The 24,153-nt window shown below is 28.7% G+C and overlaps 1 protein-coding gene and 1 long non-coding RNA gene across 2 annotated transcripts; one reads left to right on the forward strand and one right to left on the reverse strand.

Moving 5' to 3' along the window:
- Positions 1-810: 810 nt before the first annotated feature.
- On the forward strand, positions 811-7,575 carry LOC129905153 (uncharacterized). Its single transcript, XR_008770553.1, has 3 exons — positions 811-1,175; positions 6,944-7,085; positions 7,146-7,575. It is a non-coding gene; the product is annotated as an uncharacterized LOC129905153 (long non-coding RNA).
- A 2,155-nt stretch (positions 7,576-9,730) lies between these two features.
- On the reverse strand, positions 9,731-23,469 carry LOC129905154 (inactive hydroxysteroid dehydrogenase-like protein 1). The gene is made up of 6 exons (XM_055980556.1): positions 22,670-23,469; positions 11,389-11,511; positions 11,200-11,310; positions 10,356-10,576; positions 10,071-10,298; positions 9,731-10,003 (listed from the first exon to the last, which is right to left on the reverse strand). Exons 1-6 carry the CDS (start codon positions 22,875-22,877, stop codon positions 9,890-9,892), a joined length of 1,005 nt encoding a protein of 334 aa, XP_055836531.1. The 5' UTR covers positions 22,878-23,469; the 3' UTR covers positions 9,731-9,889.
- Positions 23,470-24,153: the final 684 nt, after the last annotated feature.

Consider the following 24,153-nt stretch of genomic DNA (forward strand, 5'->3'; position numbering starts at 1 on the left):
AATGTCAACATTCCTTATTCTAGTTTCACTTCTTATATTCCTGTGGGCTATCTATGCTGCGTTTAGCTCTTAAGCAACATGGACAACTATTTAAAAAAAAAACTTAATTTTTTACTCAAAAACTTTTAGAATAAGGATAAATAAATCATTAAAAGTAAGTATCTAAATTTATCATACAAACATCAATTAATCATATAATTTAAGAACAACTAACAATTCCCTATTTTTTTTTTTTTGTAAACATAAATCCCCGAGACTTTCACTTTTTTTCAAAAGTAATTTTTTAAATATTTTCAACACCTAATAACTCATACAAATAAAATTAATTTGAATATTCTTTACTTGACACAAATTTTCTTAAGATGTCTTCATTATAAAAAAAAAACATGAAATACAAAATTTTGTATACGTCAGACTAAATTAATTGCTAGGCTCTATTTATATCATGTAGTGTGCCCTCAAATAATTCCATTCCTACACCTATAGATCTTTTATTGAAAACTAAACAATTATACCAAACAAATAAACAAAAATACAAATGAGACTGTAATAAGGCATGTAACATTTGTGTACTTAGATTTTGAATTGTACAAAAACTACATGTAAAATTAATTTTATAACATAAAAAAATCTTTTATCAAAAAAAAAAAAATATACATCATGGAAAACTGAAAATCCAAAATTATCTTCCGAATAAAAAATCTAACAAAATATACAGAACAAGTGTTGGAGATGCTATAGCAACCAACAACTTGGAACACATATAGCTATTTGATTTTTCTGATATTTCAGAAAAAAAAAAATTCCAATATTGTGGAAATTTTGTGGAAGCACGCGTCCCAGTTTTTAGTTAGCGTCCGGTTAGTTCAGTATCATCAATCGAAAGGAATCAAACCCTTCGTTTCCGCAAATTAATTGAAATTCGTTTTGATCTCTCGTGTGTTTAAAACAAATTAAAAAAAAAAAAAAACATTCAAAATGAATGAAATGACAAGTTTGTTAACTACTTTTACCATCTTGGTATTCCTATTGGGATTATTATACGCTTTTTACGTTACACTATCTTAGGCGGTTGTATTAATTTTAATTAAAATAGTCAACTAGTTGTATTCCATTTATTTTGTCATCATGTATTATTAATATTGAAGAGGATGTAATTTTTAACGCTTAACAAGGTGAGAAAAATATTTCATATTATGGTTAATTTAAAACTATAAAAACAATAAAATTTGTCCCTTTTTGTTTGGTTTAATAAATTGTTTTGTCAATAATTATATTGACGGAGAATTGAAAAAAAAATTAAGATCAACGCAAACCAAATTGGTTAGTGGATAAATAAATAATTAGAATTTTGTAAAACAATTAGAAAATAAAATGCACGACTGGGGTCGCACGTACTTGCTCTTGCAGTTCAAAGCACTTTTATGTTAGTCTACTTTTAGATTTTAAAAGCTGGATCTAAATTTTAAAAAAATTGATATTGGGGAAGAGCCGACATTTAGGGCAAAATTTTGTTAAATGAAAAAAAAAATTTTTTGTTATTTGACTTTTTTGAGAAAAAATAAAAATGCAGTTTTATTGCCATTGCTTTAAATATTACGTATACAAAGTTTAATCAAAATCGTTAGAGCCGTTTTCGAGAAATTCGTAATATCGTATTTTTTTGTATGGGAGGTATACGTTCTAAACGAGATATAAAAAAACAAAAAAAAATCAACTTTCAGAATTACATAAAAATCATCTGTACCAAATTTGAAGAAAATCCATCCACCCGTTTAGACGCACAGACGCACAGACGCACGCACGGACGGAATTGCGGGACCCACTTTTTCGGAATTCTCCATCATCGTAATGTTGGTTTTGATTAAAACCTCAATTTTTTTACGACACGAAACCAATACTTGCCCTATAGAGCAAGTAAAAATAACTTTAAAGTGGTTTTCTTTTTATGTAAAAAATGAAAAAAAAAATCACTAGGTATACTTATTATACTAATTATATTTATGTATTCATATATTTAAGTTTAATTTTCTTTAATTTATAATTTAAACCTTGGCCGAAAATGTTATAACCATGGCACATCTCATAAAATTTTTAGTCAACAATTTGAAATTGTTTGGAGTTTTTTCACCAACCTTTAATAGGCAAGATTTTAAAATATTTAGTTTGTACTTAAAAAAAAAAAACTAGGTAAAACAAACTAGTTTTATCATAAACAATTTCTTTAATTTTGAATGAAAAAAGTCTTCTTCTTTATTTAGTCAACTTTTTGTTGACATTTCTCATTTAAGGAAGAAGAAGACTGGTTTTATAATACAAATTCTATTTATACTACTGAAATCAGTAAAGTAGAATTGGACTTGTTAAATTATTGATTTAATATAGCTTTTAACGGCCTTTAGTCCAAACAAAAACATTTTGTTTCAAACAAAATTGTATCTAGAACGTTTGCAGGATAAAGTGTTTTGTTTTGTTCATGCTTACTTTTTTTATTTATCCATAAACAAAAATTTTACTTAAGCAAATATAATTTAAAATACAAGCAGCCTTATTTATTAGATTTCACTAAACAGCTCTAAACGGCTGCATAGTTATACAATACATAAAGTTTTATGTAGCCTTTATGCAACGTTACATAAATTTCTATTTTTAAAACATTTTCTTAGCCATTATAATTATGCTAGGTTTGTGTCCAAATAAGTACTAAAAATGGAAAATTAGTTCGACAAACAACTCCATCTGTCGATAAAATAACTCCATTTGATTCAAAAATAAACAAAAAAAAAAATAAACAAAAACGTGAGCGAAAGTTCTCAATGTCATATGTAGAAGAAAATCTCTAAAAAAAACACATTTCATTTGATAACAAATTGTTCACATGTATGAAAATGTAGGCACATAAGAAAAAGATGAATACACTACACACATGATTTTATATCTCGTAAATTACATCAGGAACAAATCTCCAAATTTCTTATTTTTTGATTTAGTTGACTTCAAGTTGTTCATTTAATTTAATTTTAATTGAAAATGTAATCAAAAAAATAAATTCTTCAATGAAAAAACAAAAATATATACAAATATTGATATTTTTTCTTTCTCTGAAAATTATTTGATGTTCAAATGACATTTAAGCTAAATAAATTCTTATTCAGGCTCTAAACAACCTAAAAACTCGTTTAGCTTATACAACCTTTATTAAACTTTGCATAAATATTATAAATCACAATTTTTTGTTTAAATACATTATAAAGAGTACATAATGCTATGTACTCTCTATGATGAATTTATAAATAGGGCTGAAGGTGTTTTTTTTTTTTTTTGATTTAGCTAAAACGGAAAAAGATGTTTGAAATGAAGCGGGCTAATATATATTTTTTTTTAATAAAATAACTTTCCTAGGGACACTCGGGCGTATACGTGCTTTTTTTAAAAACATTCATGGAGATCATAATCCAAATGGAATAAAAGTGAAATTTTTATTTTTAAAAGTCACCTCGGCTGTCATAATAATATCATTGATTTTATAGTCAGCACATTTTTGACATCATTTTTGGCTTCCAAATACAAAAATGCTTCAAAAGATTCTTCAAAGAAAAAAAATTATTATTTTCATGATATCAGATACGAGTTTTTTTCTTCCGTTTTTTATATGGATTGGCATGGAATCAAGAATTCTGGCAATATTTAACACTGTTTTTTTATAGCATGATATAAAATAAAGCTGTGGTTATTTTTTAAATTCATAATTTATAATCAAAAAGATTGTATTAATAAATACAAAAAAACATGCACAAATGTTGCCAATTTTTAAACTGACACACCCAATATTTTTCAAAATTTTTTTAACAATGCTTTGAAAAAAAAAAAAAAATTGACATGAACACCACCGCATAATAAAACATTTAATTAATCAAGCGTCAACAAGGAGAAATATTTGAGAACACATCTAGTCTATTCTATTTTCAATATATTTGATTTCTTTATCATTTTGATGTTTACTCTTGACTGATGAAAAATATTGGCTCTTACCTTCAAAGAGAATCTCGAGAATCATCAAAAATGCATTAAATTTATGGTTAGCAAAAATGTTTACAATGAAAACAAGTGTTTTTTTCTTAATACATAGCAACTTATTTATGTAAACAAATAAAAATCGAGTGTTTTCATATTATTATTTAATATTTTGTTTATATGGGTATGTAAGCACATAGGACCAATAACATAGCTTTAATACTTTCTCTCTTAGATCTAATTGTTACTAGTTTTAATGGCTCGATTGAAAAAATCTATGAACATAAGAAAATGAGATCCAATTGTAAAAAAATTTAAATATTAATAGACCATTATTAATGGTACCTGTCATAGAATCGTTAATATCTGACTTTCTCTTAAATGGTTAAACCGATTCAAACGAAATTTCTCATACAAAAGTGTTTGAGTAAGCGTAATATTAAAATGTATAACAAATTTTAAAACCTTCAGTGTTGCATTTTTCTAAAATATTAAATTTTTCTTTTTGAAAAATAAATTTTTTGAAAACGAGTTGAGAAGCAGAGATGTAGGTACTTTTTCAAGACAATGATACTCTTGGAGGGTTTGATCCCTCGCAACGGGCATTACCTCTTAAAAATTTTTTTTTTTTTTTAGGTAGAGGCTGGGTATGGAACCCAGAATTCTGGCGCTAAGGCCCATCTCACTTAACATCCCGCCAAAGGGTAACAACTATTTATGGAGGTCAACCATTTTAAAAGGTGGTTTCGTTATTTAAAAAAAAAAATAATTTGTTATCCTTTTTCATTCTAACCTCCATGTTGTCCAATACTTCTGCACGGTTATTTTCTTTAAAAATCCTAGTTAATCTTTTGGTGTTACTTAGTTTATTAAACTCTCAAACAATTTTCGGGAAAAATTTGTATTTGTTCGTAAATGAGGAAATCCTCAACTAAAAATGGCTCATCAGACGCTCACTTGAGAAACATATCGACTTAAGTTAATATTATAATTAAGAATTTAGCTTGAACGAATTCCTCCCTACCTTCCTACATTTTGTTTTACCTAAAATTAAAAATGACTTGGACCCTAGTTACTACTTACAACCTTACGATACCGCCTTTTGTTTAAGTTCTTTTAATTTATTTAATTAAGATATATCAGTTATTTCCATATTATTAAATCTTTGGCTCAACTCTTATAATATTCCTTTATAAAGATAATTCTGATCACTCGGGCGTATACGTGACTTTTTTTCTTAAATAACACTAGTTTACAAGGGTTTTGTTGCCGAAAAAAAAAATATACTTTTCTGAAGGTTTTTGGTGTGCTGAACTCGAATCCGAAGTCAGAAACAACTAATCAGCTCCCGTTTTTGAGATAATACCGTTAGAAAATGCAAAAACAGGTTTTTTTGAATTCTTCGGACCTTATTCTTTTTTATAAAGAAAATTGTTTGAACATATTTAGTAACGGTTTCTATAAGAACTGTTTTCCATCTTTCGACACCTGTTTAAATCTTTTCAATATCTTTTATATTGCCCGAGATATCTCAAACTGAAGTAAGTGGGTTTGGCTTCATACATAAAGAAGATAATGACGTTATAAAATTTATAAAAATACCAAACAACTTAGGATATCTCGGACAGTAAAAAAGATATCGGAAAGATTTAAACAGATTTAAAAAGGTGGTAAATAGTACTTATGAAAACCGTTACTTAATATGCTCAAAAAATGTTCCTTATATAAAAGAATAAGGTCCGAAGTACTGCATTTTCTAACGGTAATATTTCGAAAACGGGAGCTGATTAATTTTTTTTGACTTCAGATTCGAATTCAGCACACCAAAAACCTTCAGAAAAGTATATTTTTGTTTCGGCAACAAAAAAAAGTTTAATTTTATTAACCAGTGTAATTTATTTCGCATAAAAAATGAATATTTATGACGATATAAGCATCAAACTTTTTCTCTTGTCATATTTTACCACTGCTGAAATTATGAACAAGTTTCTCGATAGCTCTTTTTGAAAATAATAGCTTAAAATATTGAACAAAAAATCCACAAAGACATATTTTAGATCACAGCAATTTTTTATTATTTTTTATGTGAATTGTGTTGGCATCAAATCAAAAATTCGTATGTTCTTCAAAATTTTTTATTATAACTTTTTATTGCTTAATATAAAAATAATCAGCTATTTGTTCATAAAAATGCTTTTAATGAATAAAAGGAAAATTTAAAATAATATAAAGTAAACTTTGCATAAATTCAATCATTGATCTCAAGGCTGTATGAAACAAATTAAGTAAACACGTATTATTATTTACTTAATTTCTTTCTTAAAAATATACTTTGAAATAAAGACAATGTACCAGACTATTGTTCTAAATATTAATTATATTTTCAATATCTCATGCCTGATATCAAGTATATTTTTCTAGTTGAATGCATTCTTCTTCGAGTAAAAATAAATAAAATTTAATTGAAAGACACAAAACTACCCCCAATAAATTATCTTCATTTAAATCTAATTACCAAAACAAAAAAATACATTCATTCACAAGCAAAGAAAAAAAAAAGAAACATTTAAATTAAATGAAAAATAAAAAAAATTTCCTCCAAACAATTACGAACACAATTTAGTTCAATTCAAAGTAAACAATCGAATGCAATTAGTCAAGTAGATTCGGTCGAGTCAATTTATTGCTACCAATTTAAACCAAAATTGCGTTTTTTTTTTCGAGTTTACTCAAAAATATTTTCCTTTGCCATTAGAATTCTGCTCATCATATCTGATTGTGTGGAATTTTTTTCAAAACCATTGCCAAAGATTTTGAAACCGAAAGCAATCTGTTTTGTTTCTTAAAATAACTCCCTGACAAGATTAAAGACACACATCACGAATTAAGTTAATTTTAATATTTATTTTATTTTTGTTTTGCTTTACAGATGACGTAATGACGGATATGGCGCCAAGAAAGGGAACAACAAAAACGGATATGCAATTTCAATCATGTAGACAATATTTAAATTGGCCAAAATAAAAATTACCCGCCTACAACAGCAAAGGTGATGAATTCAAAGACAAATGGTAATTGTGAATGTGAATTATAAACTAAAACAAAATTCTAATACAGATTTCATTTCACAGGTTTTTTTTTAAATGGATACTTCTGTCTGTCATGTGTGTTGTTTAAAAGCGGCCTGTTAAAATCTCAACGTCATCTTTAAAAACAAAAAAAAAAATCAAAACATCAACACTGCTGTATTTAATTTTTTTATTTTTAGCAATTATTCGTCATGTTCAGTTTATTTTAAAGGGTGCACCTCTGTTGAATTATGCGTTTTGTTTAATTTAGCTTACTTTTTGCAATTTGTTATAATTTCATTTCAATCAATGTCCATCGATTTCCCGGGATTGATGAGATATCCATCAAGTTTTATGGTAAATGTATTTATATTTTTTTTTATTCGCTCTTACCAATGAAATATTTGCATTTTATTTTTCTATACACAAAAAAAAAGAATATTTAATAAAAATAACGATCCGATAAATAATTTTCTTGATTTTAAGAAATAAAACAAGTTTAAAATAAATATTATATTATTTGATAAAAAATGTATTTTTAATATTTTGGTTCACCATTGGCAGGTGTAAGTTTATCAGAAATAAAAAAAAAAAAAAAACAAACGGAAGTAGGATTGGTTTTGTTTTTAACGAACAATGCAATTTGGTTGCAATCACGATTCCTATTTTCAAAAATGTAGCATTAAATCCATTCATCTGCGGCTATATGTACAAAGGATCCATATTTTTACTAAAGACGTGTAAATAATGATCTAATATTTCTTTTTCAACTTTTTAATGGGTTTATTAGATGAATTATAGCGGGGAGTCTCACCACCTACGAAGATGTTAACTTTTACACGTTGACTTCCATAGAATAAACTATGGCATATATGAACCTCTACCTCTAAGAAAGCTTTTAGTTTGGAAATGATAACTTTATGCATTGGAAAAGTCTTTGTGAACTCAGTCCCCTTTACTTCGCTGTTCTACTGCATTTGAACATTTTCTATAAACAAGGAAATTTAACTGATTTAATGGCCAGCTCGAACAAAAAGAAAAGGGGCGGTACTAACGTATTTTTTCGCTCCACTTTAAATAAAAATAATTTTTTATTATTTTTGTTATTTTTCTTCGTTATTGGTACTAATGTATTTCTACATTTCTTAAAAGAATTGATCAATTGTTATTTAGAGGGATAGTGTTTTTGACGCAGTTAGTGCTTCATCAATATAAGTAAACGTAACATATATTATTAATTCCTATCACTTAAGTGTTCGAAAAACAACTGAAAGTTTGCTTTCCTGAAGTCAGGAAAATATGAGCAATGGATTGTACACTAGCCCAAAAAAAATTAAAGGAACACAAAAAATTCGTGATTTTTTTTTAGTGATTTTCGATAGGCTGTATCTCCGTAAAAAATGATTGAATCAGGACAAAACAAAAAGCTACATTCTTCTTGTTTTAGAATTTCATAAAAAAAATAGCTAAATCATAGGAACTTTTCAAAAACCAAAATTTTCCATTTTTTTATTTTTATTTTTCTCTTATGTCGTTTTCGATTGGCTCTCCGGAAGGGTCCGGAATCATTCAGAAGCCTTCTGAAAGTGTTTTATTCACACGAATATGACAGGCAGAACGCTTCTCAGAATAGAAATTCTCTTCTTGATTTCAAAACAGAATTCAAATCAGAATTCACTCACATGTCAAAAATAAAACACTCAATCAGTGTTTTTTTGTTTTTCATTCAACAATTTATTGTTTTCTGAAATTTAAATATATATATAAATATATATATATAATTACAAATCAAAAATGGATACATTAATGGGTTAATAACCATTTACTTCAAATAATAATTCATAACTTTCCAACTCTAACGCCATACCTTTCGTTTGCAAGAAAAAAAATAATACAAATATTTGACATTTGAAATTTCAGAGAAATAAAAAAAAAAACAGAATTGAGTGGAAGCGATTTGACCTGTTCCATTCGATTTCAGAATGAGTCAAATCTTGAGTGAAACCAATCGAAAACGACATTAAAAAAGTGGGAAATTTTTTCTAATTAAATGATAATTATTTTTAGAAAGGCTATTTATTTAGCTTCAAGATTCTTTTTGTTTGAAACTTCTACGATTTTTTTTAGACTGCGAAATCAGTCATCAAACCAAAAACCACACTCTTGACTTTGACTATCAATACCTCAACAACGAATCACTGTTAAATTCAAGGATACAGAAACAGTGAAACAGTCTTTAGATTCGGTTTCAGCGACCCAAAGAAAACAACATATTTTTCACCTACAGGCCAGATTTTTTTGCTGTGTATCTACACCTCTACACTCTACAAAACATAGAACAGTGTTTAGGAAAAAAATCTGAAGTCACAGTATTTAAAAAAAAATTTATTAGGTACGAGTAATATGAAAAAGATGGTTCATTATATCTACTAGTTAAATATTTACAATTATTATACAATAGTTATTTATCAAAACCAAATTCATATCAATTTGTTAATCAAACATAATGCTTCCCACCGTAAAAAAAAATTGATAAATTTGACTCTTAACATTTGCTTTCCGGTATGTCAAGACTAACAAACTTGAAAAATGTATGGCAAAATTTGAACGATGAACTCTTTCTACAGTCTTCAAATATTTGTTCATATTATTTTTTTGAATTCAACAAGAAGTCTTAAAAATATTTCAAAAAATGTGTACATCACATGAAAAACAATAGTTATTTACAAAGCATCCTTAACACAAAATTAAAATTAAACTTGTAATTTTATATAAATTAGGCACATTAAAAATCTTTGCTACAGTCTTTATGAAGTTTTATTATCGACCAGCGAATTTAAATATTCCGTTCGAAGTCTTTGTGTAATTCTGTGTCCAATTTTCATCCGGATCCATTCAGGTACAATTTTACTAATGGCATACTTTTAGAAAAACAAAAAATTAAAATTTAATAAAAAAGTTACATTGGTAAAATATCGTAAACTTTACCTGAAGACCATGGGTCCAATAGCCTGTAGTTTCACTAGTCCTTCCTAACGTGAACACCGCCGATTGAGTAAAACTCTTAACATCTGGTATAAGAAAGCCTCCACTCATAACCTTCTTTGAATACTGATTCATTTTTGTAACCAAAAATAATGGTGTAACACATTGTACAGTGATTCCATATTCGTTAAGTTCTTCTTGCAAAGCTAATGTAAGACTTTTAACATATTTCTGCAATGGACAAAAAAATAATTTTCAATTTCTTTAACAAAAGATCAAATAACTCACCTTTGTTGCTGAATAAACTGCCATATAAGGCAATGGTTGTAGCTCACTTCCGGATGATATATTAACAATGGCACCTTTTCCGTTCTTTTTCATTTGATCAATCAACATTCGGCACATCATTGTACATGCTGCAACATTGATGTTAATTAAATCCCATAAAATATCTTCAGGCACCTTTGCTAGCTCATCTGGATAATCGTACATTTTGCCAACATTATTAACTGTAATTAAAAGAAGGTAAACATTTGAATGTTGGGAATTTTTAATTACCTCTTCTTTGACATAATAAATAATTACATGGTACAATTGTTGTTGTAACAACATGATATAGTAACCGTGGTAAAGTAATGTTGCCACCTCGAAATAAAAATGAAATAGTAAACATGAAGTATTGCAGAATTGCAGAGGAAAGGCAAAATGAAACCTCAAAAAGGTTAAATTGTAGCCATGAAAGCATTTGGTAAGGTCTGGTCTCAAAGACAAGGTTGATCGAAGAACGGTAGACACTATAAATTTCTTTAGGGCTTAAACAGTTTATGTGTAATTTGGAGGCTGAAGCTTTAATTGGACCTTATAACGGCCTTGTGAAGTATTTCATGAACTACTATTACCCATATCTTTTAGTAGTTAAATTAGTAGTAAGTTTTTTAGTAGTTAAATTAGATTGAATAAGTTTTATTTCGATATTTTTTTTTTGTTGCTCCCAGATATTTTAGAGTTGGGATATAGCTTTGTACTTTGGCGGAAAAAGAGAAACAATGAGGGGTTGCAAAATTTCAGTTAAAAAAAACCCAAGGTTTTTGTGATGGAAAAAAAAAATCAATTTAAAAAAAATAAGACCCACCTAAAATACCAACTGGTATCCCATCCAATTCTTTTCGAATGTGTTCATAAACTTCTTTTCCTTTGGCGAAATCAGCAACAATCCATTTGGTCTTGACTTTAAATTCCAATTCTGTAATGAGTTTGTGTTTATTAATTAAGATTAATTGCAATAATTTACAAATATGTATATCATTTCAAATTTATTTACCAATCTCTTTTGCAACATCGATCAACTTTTTTTCTGTCCTCGATATGAGTACAACATTAATTCCTCTCTTGGCCAATTCTTTCGCATATTCCTTACCAATGCCATCAGTTGAACCAGTAATTACTACAAGAAGAAGAAGAAAAAAAAAAGAAATATTAAATTTATATTAAATAAAAAATATCAATGACTTGCACACATTAAGCGCGAATTCACATTTTCGTAGTTATTAATTCTATAATAAATGGTTTTAACCTGATTAAAGTACAAACGTGATTTAAGTGGTTATTTTGTAACTTTATCAAATATTTTTACAACTACCAATAGATATGTATAAATGTGTAATAAATTAAAATTTTTTTTAAAAACGGATATTGGATATTTAATTTAAAGTAATTTATGGGTAGATGATTTTCAAAAAGAAAAGAAACAATAAAGTAATAGATAATGACTTTAAGGTAATAGAGTGATATCACTTCAATTCTATTTATGAGTGATTTTGATACAATGTTATGTTAGCACTTAAAGTTTTTAGGGTGCATCATGCCAAGTCATAACTAAGGTTATCAGATATGCTGATTTATGGCTAAAAGATCGACATTTCATTTGGCTACAGAAAAATAAATGTGGTGACGTGTACAAGTTGATAACAAAAATGGGGATTTTGAGTTTGAACCAAAATCCAAGTATATTTTTTTCAATTTTATATTTTTTTAAATTCTATTTTCTTAATGCAGCCATTGTAATTATGCTCATTGTAAATATGGATTTTTGTCCTATTCCTAAACAACTATGCCAAACGTACTCGATTTTAAGGTTAAAGTTTCTTTAAAGGTTGAAAATTTGTAAATTTATTGGAATATTCAATAGAATAATTTTAATTTAATTTAAGCATTAATTAAATTAAAAATTGAATTAATAAATAAAAATTAATAATTAAAAAATATAAGAAAAATATAAAAAGTGTTTTTTAACATCACGAAAACACTTTTTTAAATTATTTTAACGCCCTCCAAACGAAGTATGATGACATTTGGTTTCTCAGATAACAAAGAATTTTTTATTTAGTTTTTTGAAATTGTTGGAGTCGTTTTAAGAAAAATAGTTTCACATTTACAAAAACAAATTTATATGTCATTCTGAAGATAAAATTAATCCATAGATATAAACGAAATTTCAAAAAATTTTACAGACTAATTTTCAAAATATTGATTTTTCAAAAAAAAAAAAAAAAATAATTCTGTTTGTCGAATCCAAAAATAAGGGATACAAAAACGTTTTAGTAAAAGAATGCTAGAATATAGTCCCTCCATCTGATTATTTAAATGTAGTTCACTATTTTTACAGTAATATTTCTAGCACAAGTAGGCCAGTTAATGGGTAATTTTGCCCTTCAAAAGGTGTAATCGCATCAACTTTTCACATGTTGACTCTACATACATACACATCTACCAAAAATCAAAACAACCAGATTTAAGGCAGGGTCCTGCTCTACCAGAAACGACTGTACTTACTATAAAAATTCATAAATTAATTATTCTGACCCTATACTCGTAGCTACCCTACCTTTCTCATATTTATTATTCGAAGCTCAAAATCTTCTCAAAATACTAGTTTCACACAAATGTATTCATAACCATAATAACAGTTTTTATATGCTGAAATATTTGGAATGGAGGTTATAATATTGGCCGTTAATTTGGATCCTTTAACAAAATAGAAGCAAATTATTCAAGTTCTTGTCTTGTTTATAAATTTTTTTCCTATTTTTTCTCCGACGTTTCGAAAGATGTTTCAATCTTTTTCAAGACGTTCATCATCGAAATTTTTCGATGATTTGAAACGTCTTTTTCACGACTTCAAATTTTTTGAGATTTAAAAATATTTAAAATTAAAACAAATAAATTTTAACAAGTTCTTAAGATTAAATTCTTAAGGTTAGAAGACAGAATACTCTACCTGAAGAAGAAACGTTGGAGAAAAAATAGGAAAAAATTTATAAACAAGACCTGAAGCCCACTTAGGATTGAATTTGAATTAAAAAAAGGTCAACAAAATTATTGAAGCAAATTATTTTTAACTTTATAACTTGTTTTCAATTTTTTTTTCAACGTTAGATATCATCAGGCCTTATCTTTAAAGCAAATAAAAGATTCAATCTGCCCTTCAAAGACTGCAAACAAACATATAAAAGTATGATCATCACTTCATCCGATTTGCAATCTGACGAACTTTATATAAATGGAAAAGTAAACCCGACTGACCCACATACCTTTTCCACTCTGCCATTTTGGCACTCAGCCATATAAGTCTTTTCATGGAATTGCATCTTGCTGCATTTTTGCAGCTAAATTTACCACTTGCATCCTGCAAAAATTCAAGAAAAGCTGGCTTTAATGTCTGCAGAAAAAAAAAAAATAGAAAAATCTCGTTTCGGAGTATGGCCAACCAAAACCGCAAAACAACCAGTTTTGCGAATTATGCAAGTGCAATCTTCAAATAGTTTTTTTTTTTTTAATTTTTATTTATCCAAGCAAAAATTGCAGACTCTTGTTGTTGATGAGGTTTTTTTTTTGTGTGCATTTTGTATGCAATTTAATGATCACACGGTAGCGGGTAGCTCACTTACTAGTTGCATCAAAAGGAAATATTGACCAACAACTTCTACCACTGACCAGTTTATCGTCGATCAGGTAGTCATTTGAGCTGCTAATGTGTTATATTGCATAGTATTGTTTGGCGGAGCCAATGTAAACTGTGAGTTTTTTAAATGAAATTGAAATTGCACAGTGCAGTAGCTTAGATGACTTAATATGTATCTGTTACTTGGTAAATAAACTGGGAATGTGTGGTTAAGAGTTTGTTAAATATCTAATTTTAAAATTAAATTCAATTTTTGTTTGTTTAATAAAATTAGTATCGTAAAAGTAATTTTTTTACATAATAAATTTAAAATTATGAAAAAAAAAACTCAAATACACTTCAAAATTTTACAAAAGGAAATATTATAAATGAACTTGTCGGTTTAACTTTGTCATAATGCAAATGACTGTAGGGTGTAGGTGAATGCAACAAACTCTTCTACATTCAAGGTAGTTCTACTTACAAAAATCACGTCCTCTAATATTGTAATAGATATCTTGCATCAGCAATCACAATAAACATCTGCAAAGTTCGACATTTAATCATCTTCAATAGCTTTTTCATATAACCATTACCACAAACCACACATGCGATTTGGTAATAAAACGTGGTTTCATTTATTTAAAGTTAATAGATCTCAAAATCCAAATAATATCTAAATAAATAAAACATTTACAATTGGTTTTGTCAGTTGCTCTTCATGCTTGTGCGTTCGATAGTTATCGAAGTTTTAGCGTTTTACTCGACAATCAGATATACAGGGCCGTCTTTAACTATCCTGGGGCCCTTGGGCACACAAGAATTTGGGGCCCTTTTGGAAAGTAAAATAACTACAATAGTTGGCTTAAAGGCAATGGTTATGGTTAAAAAGGGGTGCCAATATATCGTTCCATATAAAGTACCTAGTGTTTTATTATTGACAGGGGGTGCCATTAATACGTGCATTGAGACATCAATCGTTGCCACTGCCAATAATTGTACTTTTTATACTGCCAATAATTATACCCTGTATCAGTTATAAGTTTCAGTTTGAAGAATTGGAAAAAAAGAGCTCAAACGGATTGATAGATTTGCTAAAAACTTGGTACAGACGATTTGTACGTAATTTCCAAGAGCGGTTTTTTCTTATTTTTGTTTGTCTTTTTATTTTAATGTCTCCTTTTCAACGCAAAAAAAAAACTTGTAATGCTGAAAATAAGGCCGCACTTTTGAAAGAAGAAAAATATTTTTTTGGATCGTTATTAACGGTACCTACTTGCCATAGAACCGATTTCTTAATGTAAACTACACAACCGATTTTAATGAAAATTTTGACATAAAAAATGTTTATACTGACATTAAAATTAAGAAAACTTAAAAAAAGATAATTTTTGGGTTTAAAAAAAATTAATTTTGTTTTTTTTTTTTTTTTGAAAAACAATTCTTTTTAAAGTTATTTAATGAATTTTATGTGTCAGTCTTTAAATACGAGAGCAATTCGCAATGCAAATAAAAAAATGGTGCCAACCATTGTACCATGGCATTTTCGATTGAACCAAAACATTGATGTACCATCGACGAGCCGGCAAAAGTTTTTTCTTAAACGTTTTCCAACGGAAAAAGTATTGATGTTTTTTTGCCGACGAATTGATTCTTTTTCGTCTTTTAATGCAAATCTACACATATTTTTACACTGATTTTAACACGCACTACAAGTTTGACAGTTTTGCAAACTTCAAACGAAATTATTTTTTAAGGAAAAAGATAATGGAAGAGAATTCGTTGTTTTTATTAATAAATAATAAATAATCTTACCTACAGTGGAAAAAAAGATATTTTTCTTGTTTTTTGAAAATGTTATTGTCTTATTTTTTTTTGTTGAAAATTGAATTTGGGTTTGGTCGTTTGGATTTAAAATTTTGTCCGTATACAACGCCACATAATTTGTTTTCTTTTTGAAAACATAATTATATTTGCCATATAAAAACTAAAATTTTTTTGTAGATGGTCTGCCCGACAAAAATGCTTGAGAATAAAAGTGTGCGAGAAATTTGCGTACCTTCGGGGCCCCCTGAGAATGGGGGCCCTGGGCACTGGCCCCGTGTTCCCTTATGGTAAAGACGGCATTGCAGATATAGTTGACCAACTTTTTAACCCAATTATCTCGACAAGCGAAACTTTAAAATTATTATTAACGTGTACCGGCAAACTATTTTAAAAATAAAAGTTATTCGCAATTTAATTATTTTGATGTTGAAGTTGTATGCCCGCTAGGAATGTGTAAGTAGGTAAGGTAAGGCAGAAGATAATTAAATACCGTTGTTGTTACTTTCAAGGTCACATGACTTTTTGTTTCTATAACCAAGAAGGTAATGTTGGTAGTAGGTAAGATACCTGAGGTATCAAGATTCTCATTTAATTGCACCATGGAAAATGTTGAATGGTTGAATTATATGATGATGACCCCTAACTACCTGGTGGTTTAAAAAAATATTAAAACTGTTTGTGGTTTGTGGATGTACCATGTACCTACACGATAGTTGAAAGAAAATCTGCAAAGTCTCTGCGTATGATACTTCATGTTTTCAAGGTTGTTTAAATGTTGTTTGCATATACCGTGAGAATTTTAATGAATGGTTACCATCAATGTTGAGGAAGGTATATCGTTTATATATACCTACTGTACATATACGTTTATAGTATTTATCATATATGATGCAAAATAATTAGGTACCTACACGCGAAATTTGACATTGTTAAATATTATAATAATAATCTTCAAAACATTTGACTCATATTTTTAACATACATTTTCAATTTTATACGAATTCAGACCTAGCGATCTTTACTCTGTTAAATTTTTAACCGCTTTTCATCTCGCAGAAAAAAAAAGATAATTTAATGAATTTAAGGTCCTTCTTCTTCTTTTTCCTTTTATGCCTTTCATTAATTGGTCCAAAGATCCTGATGATAAAACTTCTTTAATTCCTTTTAATGTCAGTAATGATTCTGAAAGTATAGTTGTGGATACTTTCTCTGAATTCGGATTAAAGCAAATAAATTGCTTTCCAAATAGTTTGAATAGATTCCTTGACTTAGTGTTTGTTGATACCGAGTTCAGGGTGGGTATTCACAACCCAAACCCACCCCCATTGAGGAATTCTGACAATCATGTTTGTCTTTCTCTAAAATTTTCCTTTTATAAATACTTAAAACTGCAAAATAGTAACCTTTCTTATAATTTTAAAAAATGTAAATTTAATGAAATATCCAATGTAATTATATCTTCCTGTCAGCCATCTGTCTTGAACAACTGCGAAATTAACATTGCATATAATTTTCTTACTAATTCTTTAAAAGAGGCAATTGATTTATTTATACCTAAAATCTCTAAAAATTATGCATCAAAACCTAAATGGTTCAACAAAAAACTAATAAATATTAACAACAGAAAAAACAAAGCTTTTAAACTATTTAGAAATTCAATTAATGATTTAGTTCTCTATAACAAATATCTTCGATTACAAAAGGAGTTTGATTTTTTAAACAAATTCCTTTATAGACAATATGTCTTGAATATGGAGACTAATCTCAAAAAAAATAGTAAATGTTTTTGGAAATTCATAAATGAAAAAAAGAGCTCAGCTGGTATTCCAAACATAGTTCATTTCGATGGTGAAACATCTAGTGACCCATTTAAAATGTGCAATATGTTCGCAAGCTTTTTTCGTTCAGTGTACAAACCATCTGTACCATCAACCATGGAGAACTCCGATTCTAACTTTAACTTAGTAAGCATTGGTGATTTACAAATATCTTCTGAAGAAATTGAAGATGAATTGAGAATGTTGAACGATGATAAACATCCAGGAGCGGATGGAATTGTTCCATTAGTGTTAAAAAATTGTGCAAAAGCTCTGGCTTGTCCACTCTCAGTCATTTTTAACCGTTCCCTTCATGAAGGTATTTTCCTCGATGCTTGGAAATTATCATACATTCACCCAGTTTTTAAATCAGGTTGTAAGAATGAAGTTTGTAACTATCGTCCGATCTGTAAAATTCCTGTAATACCTAAACTATTCGAAAAAATCGTTTATAACAAATTAGTATTTCTTTTGAAAGAAGTTATTTCTCCTCTCCAGCATGGCTTCGTAAATGGGAGGTCTACTACTACGAACCTTGTAGTCTTTAATAACTATTTAGTTAACTCCCTTGAACGTGGTTTTCAATGTGACGTAGTTTATACGGATTTTTCGAAGGCTTTTGATCGCGTAAATCATTCAATATTGCTATCAAAATTGAAAAAAATTGGGTTTTTCTCCTCGATCTTAAAATGGTTAGAATCTTACCTTACAGGTAGAACACAACGTGTTCAAATCAACAATATTCTTTCTGATTCTGTAAATGTTACTTCTGGCGTCCCGCAAGGTAGTCATTTAGGACCACTATTGTTTCTTATTTTCATTAACGATATTCCTGATCAGTTCAATAATTGCAAATGTTTAATGTATGCTGACGACATTAAACTCTATATCAGAATCAAGTCAACTCTCGATTGTATTCATTTACAAAGAGACTTGAATAGGCTTTTCGAGTGGTGTGAAGTTAACGACCTTCATCTAAATGTTTCTAAATGTCAGTGTATGTCTTTTTATCGAAGTCAATTCCCAATAATTTTTTCATATAGTTTAGGTGAAACACCTTTAGCCAGAATTATTGAAAAAAAAGATCTTGGGGTTATATTCGATCTTAGATTAAACTTTTCTGATCACATTGACTATATTGTCTCCAAAGCAAGCTCAATGCTTGGTTTCATTTATCGTAACTCAAAAGATTTCTCAGATCCTTTTACGTTAAGATCACTATATTTCAGCTTCGTTCGATCTATTTTGGAATACTGCTGCATTGTATGGAACCCTATGTATAAAACTCATTCTATGAGAATTGAAAGGATTCAAAAGCGTTTCACCAGAATGGCTATCAAAATTCTTCATTGGAATATTGATATGCCTTCTTATACTTCGAGGTGTTTGTTATTGGGAATTCAATCTCTTGAATCTAGAAGAATATATTTTGAAATAATGTTCATAAGAGATATTATTAACTTTAAAATCAATTGCCCTTTCTTGCTTTCTTTAGTCTGTTGGTATGCTCCTGAGCGTAATCTTCGTTCTCGATTGCTATTTGAGATCCCTTTTCACAAGGTGAATTATGGTTACAATGAAGCTATTACTCGTTGTTTAAGACAGGCTAACTCAGTTTGTAACATTACTGACTTCAATATGTTTTTAAGCAGAGATGTATTTAAAAAAAATATTATGTCTTTTTTCTTCTCTGGTGGGTAGAATATATATATTATAAGTCTTATTGTATTCTGTAGTCTATAAGAGATTTATAACTCTGCTTGACGAAATAAATAAATAAATAAATAAATATTCGGCACTACATGTTGACTTCAGAATTTGGCGGCAAGCCTCCCAGTTTTCTATTGTTCCATTACTGAGACCAACCGAATGAGTTTTAGCAGCGGCGGCCTTACGAATTGCGATATTCAATTACTACATAATACATTTTTCAATTATGTTTTAAATGCGTAAATTAGTTAAGTAATTTTATTTTTACTTACCGCTATGTTATAACCCGAATAAAAAATTAAGAAGCAAAATCAAAAGTTTTAGATAAAAAAAAATATAGTGAATAAAATCCATACATGTTTTTAAAAAAATTGCTTGGGTTGTTGCGTGAGGCCCCTGCAAGAGCGAGGCCCCCGGGGGTTTGCCCAGTTCGCCAACCCCTAAGGCCGCCACTGAGTTTTAGGCCCTAATAAACAGCAAAGCGAAAGGACTCGACCCTCCAAGTTGGGGACCCTTGCCACTATGGACGTAGAAAAAGCAGTACTCGTACGTTAGTAAGAAATGAACCAACTGTTCAGATGTAAAAGATGTAAACGAAAATTGGACAATCAATTTCGGATTAGCACGTGGAATGTCCAGACTTTAAACAGCTCACTTGCAACCACACAAATACTGGATATCCTGAATATATAGCAGATGTTGCAGAAAATACGTATGGTAGGAAAGAGCGGCTTTGTGGTGAGTAGAAGATTTAGGTAAGAAGTATTAAGTTCTTAGAACTTCGAGCCCTTTTTGCCATTTTATCTTATCTACAATTATCTTTGGCAATTTTAACGCTAAGATTGGAAAGAAAGTTAGTTTTTAGTTTCATCTGCGAAAAGCATAGCTTGTACGAAAACATCTCCGGTTACATGCTCAAGTAAATCGACTTGACAGCAAAAAGCACACCTTGAATCGAACTCATCAAAAACAATCATGAAGGAGTTTTACTTCAAAAGAGACTACAAAAAAAAGGAGCCTTTAAAATTATAAGACATTAAAGTCTAAACCAGAACTGTTTTTAACAATGCAAGTCACCTTGACTTTAAATTGCAACAAACTCCTTTTTTGGAATTTTGTTTAAATATATGCCAGGAGCTAACTGTCTGGTACGCGAAAAACCGTTTAATTTTCAGACTTTTTTTTTTCAGTTTTTAACTTACCAAAGGTTCATTTTATAGTTCAAAACTTCTTGAAATAAAACACTTCCAAAGTTTGATATTTTTCCCACAAACTAAAGTAGGCAATATATGGCGTCCAGCCATGAGACTGGTAGCCAGCGTTGCCAACCCGTTCAGTCAAAATTATGCCTCACTTGAAAAAAAATTATGCCTTTTCAAATAAATTATGCCTCAATTTAAATTTCTTAGTTTATGCTTAAAAATTATATACAAAAAGTACACAAGTACACAAAACGAAATGTTTATTTAATCAATTTATACATTAAGGGCCAATTTTTAAATAGTCAGATAAACCTCAGATAGAGATTATTCCTAGGAATAAAATTTTTTATATTGAAATTTATTCTTCTGATAGTCTAACTGACGATTGAATAGGCAACTTATTTGTCACGTAACGGAAACTTTTTTTCTTCGAAAAGAATATTTCAAGACGTTGCTTCATATAATTGGAAGAAATTAGCGGCCAATTTTTTTCACCAATAAAAAATATTAGCCTATTTGCAAGCGTTTTAGACCTTTTTACAGCAACAAAATTAGATTCTTTTCTAGTAAAAGTGATAAGTGTAAACAAAATTCTTCGAAAAATTAAACACTACCAAGAGATGGTAAAAACAAATTCTGTATATAAAATTTCGAACAACCTTTATTTAAAAGACATAGAAAATATAAGTTTTTAGTCTTTTTATCAAAATATTTAAAAAAAATATAAGAAAGTTTTAAAATATAAATCAAGAGTAGAAAGGAAAAAATTATGCCTTTTTGGCAAAAAATAAGCCTCAATGCCTTAGCTAATAAAATTATGCCTAAAAGGCATAATTATGCCTCAGTTGGCATCGCTGCTGGTAGCTGAAGGCTACTGCATGCAAAGTGTGAACATTTTGAAAATCGTATACATATACAAATACATGATTGGTACATATATTACTTTACACAGTAATATCTAAATATATACCACAAAAACGATCTTCAAAAACATCACGCTTTATATGCAACAGTGTATAGATTTTTTTAACACCAGTCTCATGGCTGTACGTGTACGCCTTTGGACCTTGCCCCATATAATTTTGCCTTATCTCCTTTCCAACTTTTGGAGTTATTTATTTCAAGGAGTTTTGAACCCACAGAACTTTAATCAAAAAAGTTAATGCAAAATGTAGGTATCTTCTTTAACTAGTTCCTATTGACTTTTTACATAATATGAACTTTTTGAAAAATATAAACCCTAAAAAGCGTCAAAAAATTTCCCGGTTTTGCCCAAAATGATCTAAGTTTATCAATCTCTAAAGTTCAATGTCCTGCAACATAAGAAATGCTTATTCATAGCAATAAAAAAAATGTGTCTCATCTTGGGTAGTTATTTACGTTAGAAGTTAAGAAAGATATGTTTGTTTAAAGTTGCAATTTTAAAGAAAAAGAAAATATGTAGATTTATGAAAAGATAAACTAACATGTGATGGGAAGTTTGACAGTGATGAGAAACCTACTTTAAAAAAAAAATTGCAGAGAAAACAATTGCATTCAAATTCTTCTTATTGTAAAATTCCTGTAATAATGTCATGAAAAACGTGTTATTTTTTTTTGGGTGCAAAATGCCTTTGTGGCTCTTGTCCAAAGAATGAAAACATTGTGCATATATTGTCTTCTTATGCAGTGGTAGGTAACTGGTTTGCATTCAAACCTATATTACATGCACCTGCATTGTTTCTTATTTATCTGCAAACAGTGATATCTCTGTATATAAATTTAAGGCAGTCAAAAATAAAATAAATATCTTCCTCATAAGTTACATATTTTGAAAAACAAAACTTAATGACTCATTAATTTATGTTTTCTTCATTTTGTGTAGGTATTTATGTTTTCTAATCACATTTAAAAAAAAGTTCAGATAACGACTCGTATAAACTTCAGGTAGTATCTTAAAATTAATTAAAATTCTTTCCACATTTATTTTTAATATATCAAACCATTAACAAACACACACAAAAAATATTTGATTAAAGAAAAACAATAAACAAAACATAAAAACTCGTAAATATTTCGATACACCATTTGCATGCATATTACAAAATTTATTTCATTATAACTCACCCGCCCATTTTCCATATTTTTCAATCAACGACTTTTGAGAATTCGGTTGAAAGTATGGCTCCAAAATTGATTTGATAATTGAAATCACTGATTTAAAATTATCATACAAATAAATAGATAATGCGTAAATACCAATAAAATATATAAATGTTTTCCAGTAATCCAAAAGGATACCAATTCGAAGGATATTCAATAGATTTTCAATCATTTTAATGCTTTTTTTTTAAATTGAAATTTAAATGTGTTTCAAACGAACACGCTACAAAGTTTCTTATCACTAAAATAAATCGTTACACTTTGATAAGAAAGATTATAATGAAGTTCAACTAATCGCACTTTAACAAAGTAAACATTTTTTTTTTAATTTTTGTTTATTTACAGTAGCAGCGTGTACTATAGCACCACCAACCGACCGTAAGTGTTGATTAATTTTTAGCTTCCTTCTGCAAACAAAGATCATCGACTGAAGCCACCAGTTGAATATTTTCAAATCCGCAGCCGCATCGAGGAAAATCGTTACAAACGTTGCCGCACTCCAAACAAATTCACATACATACAAATCGTATGAATGTGCATGTGTTTAAAGTGCAGATAAGTATACATTTTATACTAGCATACCACCGCATCAGGCCGGCAACCGTACTGAATCTTGCCTCCTCCATGGACTGATAACATAACTCACATATGCGTGTTTGTCTTTTATTTTTGCTTGTGAGTTGTGACGTATTAATTAATGACGAAACGGCTTTAAGTAAAGATTAGTTGCTATCAGAGTACAACAACCTAATAGTCTGAGATGGTGAGTTGCATTACGTAAACAAATTCAGTGTTCATTTTTTACTTGCGATTCAAATGTAAGTTTTTTTTTATTGAAAATCATTATTAACGGTACCTGCCATAGAACCGTTTTTTTTTTTCAAATCCGATTATCTCCGAAAGTGCTTATTCGATTTCAACGAAACTTTTTATAAAGAAGCATTTATATGATTTTAGTATAAGCCAAAAATAAAATTTACAAAAAAATAATTTTTTGATTTTTGAAAAAAATTTTTTTTGAAAAATCAAATTTTCGAAAAAGGGACATTGAATTTTTTTGAAATTTTGTTTTTAGATGTTGATTAAAGATTTATATAAAATGGCATACCAATTTTATTTTAAAACTTTTTTTCCAAAAAATTATTTATAAATAATTAGTTTTTTAAAAAATGGCTCTAACGATTTTGAATTTTTTTTTCTAAAAATGCATCTTAATATATCAATCAAAACTGCATACTTGTTTTGGAGGGCAATTTGATTTCAGATTTTATTTTATTTTTTTAAAAAACGAATTTTATTTTATTTTTTTTTTAAATTTTTTTTTTGTTGTACCCATATAGTAGGTACCTACATTTTCCAAACTTCTATATAAAAAGTCTTAAAAAATTAAGCAACTTTAACTCTAAGAGCAAGTTCGTGCGACCCAGTCGTGCATTTTATTTTTTTAC

Source organism: Episyrphus balteatus, chromosome 1 (genome assembly GCF_945859705.1).
Source record: "Episyrphus balteatus chromosome 1, idEpiBalt1.1, whole genome shotgun sequence".
NCBI lineage: Eukaryota > Metazoa > Arthropoda > Insecta > Diptera > Syrphidae > Episyrphus > Episyrphus balteatus.

Excerpts from the sequence above, each read along its gene's own strand:
- LOC129905154 (XM_055980556.1), bottom strand. The coding sequence starts at position 22,877 with ATGATTGAAAATCTATTGAATATCCTTCGAATTGGTATCCTTTTGGAT. Across the intron at positions 11,512-22,669 it reads AAAATATGGAAAATGGGCGG|TAATTACTGGTTCAACTGAT; the intron begins GTGAGTTATAAT and ends TTCTTCTTGTAG. Across the intron at positions 11,311-11,388 it reads CGATGTTGCAAAAGAGATTG|AATTGGAATTTAAAGTCAAG; the intron begins GTAAATAAATTT and ends AACTCATTACAG.